This window comes from Enoplosus armatus, chromosome 8 (assembly GCF_043641665.1).
Source record: "Enoplosus armatus isolate fEnoArm2 chromosome 8, fEnoArm2.hap1, whole genome shotgun sequence".
Classification (NCBI taxonomy): domain Eukaryota; kingdom Metazoa; phylum Chordata; class Actinopteri; order Centrarchiformes; family Enoplosidae; genus Enoplosus; species Enoplosus armatus.
The window spans coordinates 24,632,082-24,639,613 of NC_092187.1; the positions used below are offsets into that span (position 1 = coordinate 24,632,082).

At 38.0% G+C, this 7,532-nt stretch overlaps 1 protein-coding gene across 5 annotated transcripts; it reads right to left on the reverse strand.

The window, feature by feature from the left end:
* Positions 1-1,973: 1,973 nt before the first annotated feature.
* On the reverse strand, positions 1,974-6,836 carry LOC139288735 (galactose-specific lectin nattectin-like). 5 transcript variants are annotated; one of them, XM_070910135.1, is made up of 8 exons: positions 6,759-6,836; positions 6,257-6,322; positions 5,720-5,750; positions 5,173-5,258; positions 4,513-4,647; positions 2,787-2,895; positions 2,322-2,605; positions 1,974-2,286 (listed from the first exon to the last, which is right to left on the reverse strand). In XM_070910135.1, the coding sequence occupies exons 2-7, from the start codon at positions 6,320-6,322 to the stop codon at positions 2,505-2,507; spliced, it is 528 nt and encodes a 175-aa protein (XP_070766236.1). In that variant the 5' UTR covers positions 6,759-6,836; the 3' UTR covers positions 1,974-2,286; positions 2,322-2,504. The 5 variants fall into 5 exon arrangements, with proteins under 5 accessions (XP_070766236.1, XP_070766233.1, XP_070766237.1 ...); XM_070910132.1 differs by having other exon boundaries at positions 5,143-5,258; XM_070910136.1 differs by having other exon boundaries at positions 4,451-4,647; positions 5,143-5,258.
* Between the last annotated feature and the right edge of the window lie 696 nt (positions 6,837-7,532).

Genomic DNA, 7,532 nt, shown 5'->3' on the forward strand with positions numbered 1-7,532 from the left:
ACAAACACAAGCAGCACAGAGTCCAGAAATCCAGAAAAGAAGCGCAATGAAGGGAGAAATTTTATTTAATTTTTGTATTGTAGTTTCTGAACACTCAAAAAAAGAATTTGTTTTAATTTGTTCTCGAGTGATAATTTTGTGCACTTTGTTTATTTAAGCAAACATCCAGACATGACAATGTATGGGGAAAATTTTTTTTGTTACTGTTCTATTGTTTCTGAACAAAAACTTTTGTTATGATAATGAAGTATTTTCCCATAAACTTTTCTGTCCAAATTCTGTCCTGGGTTTTAACTAATTAATAATCCAAAGGAAAAATCACAAAAACACTTAAATGGTTATGAAAATTCATTCAGATTTAGCAATTTGATGATGTCTCAACCTTAATTATTAAAAAGTATCGGCGTCGGTATCGGCGATACTGGCCCTGTATTTACTTGCTATCGGATCGATACCATATCTTGCAGTATCGAGCACCACGACTGCGCACTCTGAAACAATCAACAATCAATAATCAATAATCAACAGAAACGAGCGGCCAGCGGTGCTGTCACGAGAGAGTTGTTTGAGTAATTCAGTGTCGGGGTGCTCCCGCATCGTATCACGCATGACCGAGGCGGACTGCAGCCGATGTCCCGCTTTAACGGAAGGTGCGCGCATATTCAAACACACACAAATAATGAAATCTATCAGACTTTTGACGTGAAAGTTTTTTCATTATTTGGCGACATTTATTTCATAACTTTGGATCAAAGTTAAATTAGAGTCGCGCGCGCTAGCTAGCTGCTACAGTACTAAGCTAGCTAGCCCCGTTTGTAGCTTGTCCTGCTAGCTACCGCGAGACATGCGTACCAAGGCCTGGCGCGGGTCAAGGTGAAACGGAAAGCCGACACAGGGAAGACTTTTAAACAGCACGACAGTTTTGACAGGATCGTGTGTTTTCTGAGCTTCATCGCAGCTAAATTTGAGAGGTTCTTGCTAGCTTAACTTGGTCTCGTGCTCCACCGCGTTAAGATTTTGGCCTTTCCAATTTTCTACATTTTCCAGGCTTTTTTTTGTTTTTGTTGTTGCACCATTTGGCTCTGTTCTTCCAGGCTGAAGAGCTGCACGCAGGATTAAACTAGTATACTTAAAATATGTTTTTCAAGCGCAAACTGCTGCTTCTCTGCAGACACGATGCCTGGATGTGTAACGCACGTTAAAGTGCACAGAAAGCGTGCAAACGTGTGTGAATTTGAATTGTCAGGTTGAGGAATGCACTTTTAAAATCTTCACATTTTTGGTTTTGGTTGGTAACGAGAGACAACAAGTCGGTAGGGTAGACATCACATAAGAGTGACAAGAAGATTGCTGCCTGATGGGGGGGCGCAGGTGGCGGGAATTTGGAGGGGAAACTGCAACGAAAATGGCGACGGGACTATTGATCAATTATCTATAATATTTATTCAGATGCTGAACTATGGAGAGCTGTCATGAGTCGTTCAACAGACTTTGAGGACTTCATAAAAACAGACACAAGGGTCAAGACAGAAGCTCCTCTCGAGGTAAGGCCTGTATGGTTACACATGTCGTGTGTTCGTGGGATGCCAGTCCCACTCTGTAGTGATGTGGTTCTCTGATTTAGCAGTTACAAAAGGCTCATGTGTTGTAAATGGTGTAATCTATGGTGTTTACCCTAACTCTTTTGTAGGATTACTGTGTAATTTAGTAGTTTAGCTTCAGTGTTGGCTTATTGTATACAAATCTTCTACATTTTTAAAGGACAGGAGTAATCTCTGGGTATTTGATATAACATCAAACATATTTCCCCTAGAAAATTGGTGTTTATGGTGGGTTGGTCTGAGTCAAAGGGTCAAAAGTCTCTTTGTCAATGAAGTTTAGTACATTCATCTATACTCATTTTCTGATTCAAATGTGAACACGTGAGAATACAAAAGTCAAGTAATCAAGACCAAACAAAAGCAAGCTTTCAATGAAAGTGATATTTTATATATCTGATTGGCTGGTTGATTTACATGATTTCAAAAGTTAAAATTAGTAAAACAAAGAAGAAAATACAGGACATCTTGTAAGAGAAACCAACCAGTTTGTTTTCAAGCAAAGTACTGAAGTCCAAGACATACATTATGTGATTACCATGTTTGTATTTTTGTGCAATTGGTTTGAGATGATTGTTTACGTCTGTGTAATAAGATTAAATTTTTTTCTTTTCATTCATCTTCTCATATTAACCTGGATGTTTATATGAAAGTATAGAAAGAAATACAAAGAACAATTATTTTTTCCCTCTCTAAAAAAAGGTTTTAAATTCCAGTTCAAACATTTTAGTGAGGATTTTTTTCAACCCTAAATTCATGAGCTCAAAGTTGCCAGATTATAAGAACCAGAGTTGATAATTAAGAGTTCTATTAATGTTTACAGATTTGCAAGTATTTGATTTGACATTAACTGTCAGACAGTAGAGCTAACATTGATGTCATTGAAGCCTGACATTACAGAGGAAGTTAATTTATTATTGGGGCCGACATGGCAGCACACGGTGGGATGTCTTTGGCACAAATAAAATGTCTTCTATGGCGACACTTGCTGTCATTCCAGTAGCTTCCTGTAGGGAGAGATTGAAAAACAGAGCATTATGCACAACAGCCCAAAAGATTGCATTTAAATCTATGTAAATTCTACAATGCTTATTATCTAGACAAATCTTTAGAAGACTAGGAATATAGACGTCCTTATTTCGCCACAATAAAAATGACCATCATGAGGTCAAGTAATAATATTTGTACCTCCCCAGTTCATCTCTATACAGTGTTCTGTACCGAGGTTGTTAGGCTCCCTGAGACTCCAGCGCGCATAGTCAAACTTTGAGCCATCAGTCCACATCCACTTTCCCTCCTGGAAGAGATAATGTAATGTACGATATAACACATGCATAACAAAATGATATGTTATTAAATGTGTCAGATTAGTGACAGATTATGTAGTGACACGTGGTGCTACACACCAAGTTTGTTTATGTAAATAACAAACAAAACAAGGTAAATAAATAACTTATTAAATGTTGAAGATCACAATAGAATATGTACAGTATTCCGCAGGCTTCATAAAGGTGAATGCTTTGCTTGCATGACAAGAAATGTTGCAAAACACAATGTTAATGCAGAAGTTACAAGATTTTTTTTAATCTTTATATTGTTTTTAGATAAAGGGCAGTGTTTCCTTTTTTTATGCACCTATGACCACCACTGCTTATTATTATTATTATTAATAATTTTTTTTACGAGAGGAGAGGGCTGCGTCCTACCTAGAAACTAAAGTTATATTATTTTTCAATGGATGCTTCACATTCAGGTAAGTTCACACACCTGTGAATTAAGCATATAAACCAGAAACTTTGCGCTTACCTGATAATGTCAACACAACAATTACAACAACAAGCACCGGGTAGATGTCTACAATGACGCAAGCAATGCTGATCACGGATTCAGGATTATCATTTGCTGTCCTGCAACTTCACGTGAGTATCGCACAGTAACATTACAGCAAGCGCAATAATTTGAAAGGAAAAAAAACATTCGCATTCAAACATTTGGAAGATCCATCTCGAAACAAAGATGGTAAGTATTCTTGCATTCAATGCACCGGTTGTGTTCGTCTTCCTGGAGGCGGACCTTACTATGAGGGCCACCGTGATGAGCGAAAGCTGTCAATCTCAAAGACAACTGACAGATTACCTCACAGAAATATTAACATTACATATTATTTAGATTGGATTCCCTTTAAAGAAACCTCATGAATGTAAGTTATTTTATCATTGAAAATGTTATTACATTTAAGTAAATTAACAGTTTGGTGATACAACACATGGTGTGGTGATACAAGTCGATAAATTTTTTTAATTTAATTTAAAAAAAGGACAGTTGAATAATTGGAAGAATGAATGACAGCTAGCTAGCCGATAGCTAACACCCAGTAAATATAATACAAAGTTGATAATACATGGCTGATATGGGTCACACATAAAAGTAATTGTTTGTCAAATCACATGTTTTTATTTTCAGATGAGTTTAAAAGACGGGCTGATCAAAAGAAGAAAGTAGTGATCAAGAGACTGTATGTACTTCAGCCTCAAGAGCCCTTCTGGAGCCGACAGACACACAGAAACCCTCCACTTGGCGCTTCACCTCCGCTGCTATGACTCCATCTAAGGAGAAACACTGAAAGGTGTTGAATAGGGAGCTTCAGGTGCTTGTCAAATCAGAAAACTAGACTGATCGTCTCTTTTCTCCAGCTCTGTATGCACAAACACAAGAGTGGGATCAATCTCCACCTCCAACTCTCAGAAAGAAAATTTATAAGTGTATTTTTCAAAATGTTGAACTATTAAAATTACTAAGGAGATATAGTTTGAAGGGCATGTACTAATTCCCCATGTAGCAACAGGTTGCACCTGATCGGTTCTAGGAGCACAAGGCGTGACTGCGTCAGATCCTGTTTGTGTGTATATCTCACCGTTACTGCATCGAAGCCCCCTATCCAGGTATGTGAAGCTCGGCCAGTCACTCTTTCAACCACATTTTTGAGGAAGACATTTTCCTCAGCATTGTGGATCGAGGCCAGATTCCCACCAGCTGCAATGCAGGTGTGCTAATGGGGGAGACAGAGTGAGCAAACAAGATATAAAGTGAGTTTAAGTAGGAGAAAGAAGTAGAGCAAGAGGGAGAAACATTGCATTACACAGAGAGGTGTTTCTGTTATTTACCTTGATTGATATAAATGGGGACAAATTAATAGAAACACCTGTTGGTATAATAATTCAACAGCACCACAAACTGCAGCCTCCAAATTGATCCTACAGTTGAATCAACACCTCTTTAACAGTTTCAACTAAAACTATAACCTTCATGAAGGGAGGATTTATTGTACACCTGTTATATTAGACTGCATTAACTTTAGCTAGGTGTACATAAAACCTGGTAATTTTAGTGTATATATGTATTTCCATTAAATATTTGCAGAGATATTTCACTCTGTGCCAAAGTCAGGCCACGAGACAGGCTGACTAAAGTGTAGCTGAATTTGACTTCACTATTTCATTGATTCTTTTAGCAGTAATATATTTCAGAGGATCATCAGAATTACAGTAACGATTGCTTTTGTTCCACCAGCTACCTCTGCATCAGTCCACGTCTTTGGCGTGAAGTGGAAAATGAAACAGCGAGAGCCAAACTGAGTCCAACCAGGAGGACAGCCAGATCCTGCAACGCAATCTTCATGTAAGAAAGACGTTACGCAAAAACACTAAAACAAATGATGTGGACAGCCAAACATGACACCCGTTTGTGTTCTGGGTGTTATCACATGGAAATAAATAATGTCAGCGCATAGCCTGTATTTGTAATGCTGATTTGAATGGATTAATAGACCTTTATCACAGACATTTTCACTTGTTATAGCAGAAAAAGCACAGGTGTAAATAATAAGATTCATCATGGCTGCATTCAATTTGGATGTGCAAGTTTCAGGATCCTGGTATTATGCATGCTGGCTCACTGGCTTGGCCTACTAGGACACCTAAATGGGACGGAGCCATTATTGTTATTAGTAACACCTGTGCTTTTTTTCTACTATGACAAGTCAAAATGTCTGCTGTGACTATCGAAATTATTTAAACATATAACAACCACACAAATCTAAAAACAAGTTCACAGCTACTAACCTGGGTTGTCTGGGCCATCTGTGGCTGACATCTGTAAACATGGTCAACACATTGTTTAATCAGGTTGGAATTTGCACTTTTCAGCATTTACCTCCACTGATTCTGGTTCCACTGATTTGTGCGTAGTATACATTACACATAGGGACAAAACCACCAGCAATTTAAGACAACTAGTGTGTGTTGGGGTGGCATGGTGGCGCAGTGGTTAACATGGGAGGTAGAGCAGGGTAGAACAGTTGTCGTTGAGCAAGATACTGAACTTTAAGTTGCTCCTGATGAAGGCCAGCACCTTGCATGGCAGCTCGCTCGGTAAAAGTACTATATAAGTAAAGACCATTTACCAGGTTGGGGGGACAAGCAAGCATAAAGGTTCATTATTTTCGTTGGAAAATGTGTGGCATTAAAAAAAACAAATCCACGTTTACACACCAGCTGCTCCCAAACTGTCAAATAGGCACCAGAGTGAATGACTGTGTATCAGGTGACTTAACCTATCAGCTGGTCACAATCCAAGAAAAAACAACAACTTTGACTTACAGTTCCAGAAATAAGCACTCTGCTGGTCAAACAGATGAAGAAAGCCCAGTGAAAACCTGATGCCATCTGTGGAAATTAGAATCCGAAATACTTTATTGATCCCTGGGGGGAAATTACACAAGTTACAGGTGCTCCCATTCAAAAATAGAAAAGTAGCATAGATTTAGAAATTAGAAGTTTGTACAAATATAAGATCTAAAAAATAAAAATATATACATTTACAATAGTAAAGTGAAAAATTAAGAATAAATAGAGAATAGATACTGAGGTAGTAGTTTCTGACAGAGGTGAAATAAGTCCAGAATCATAAATGTACTTGTCCACAAAATCAGAATATCTATTGATCATATTTTTATAAATTGAAATTTAAAAGTCTAGTAATTATGTTCCCCAAAAAAATCAGTACTTAGATGATTTCCCAGTAAAGTGAACACTGAATATAGGCAGATCATTAAGAGTAGATTAAGTTTAGCAGGAAGGTAGGAAACCTCTGAAATATTACCTTTTTAGATGTAGGACGACAGGCAGAGCAGACGAGGAGACAGCAGATTTCATGGAGGAACGACCAGTCAGGTGTTATATACCCTGTCATTGTCTCTTGTCTCTGGAATGTAAAAAATGTCAAAAGCATGTCAGAGAAGATGGGGCCTCCCCACATTTGACAGTAAGGAAATGAATAGAAAATACAGTACGTTCTTGAGTCAGCGTTGATGTCTTAGTTTCCCCATTCTTCTTTGCATGTGCTGGTTAAATAAGATAGACACGTTATGCCAGATTTTCTGTCTGTGTGGTAGATGTCATAGGACATTCATTGTCATGTTCAGGGAGTCTTTCACTATTATATTCTTGTTGCGAAAGGAACCTCATTCTGTAGTTTTAGATTTCTACGGCTACGGTTTGACATAAATGTTATGCCACATAGGGAGTTGTGATAAAGCAAATATTCGTGATTCGTTTCTGTTGTGTACTGCTGAACAACAAGACATTTAGCTCAAATATAACTGACACTGGCATTACAGTAGAGATGGTGACCTGCTGAACTGCTACCAGAGTTTATATATCACAGAAGAAGGCACGTGTTTTCTGATTTATGTTACATGTTCCTCTATTGGCAACTTTCTGTGATGAATTCAGGTGTTGGACATAACTTTTCAGTGCATTGCTGTGTTATCTTAAGAGAGGAGGATACAAGCTGGTTTGCTGGAGCATTTGTCTTGTTGAGGCTTCTTGTTGTGTTAAGAAGTAGTAATTTGTATCAGTTAGCCTTTTAAATGGA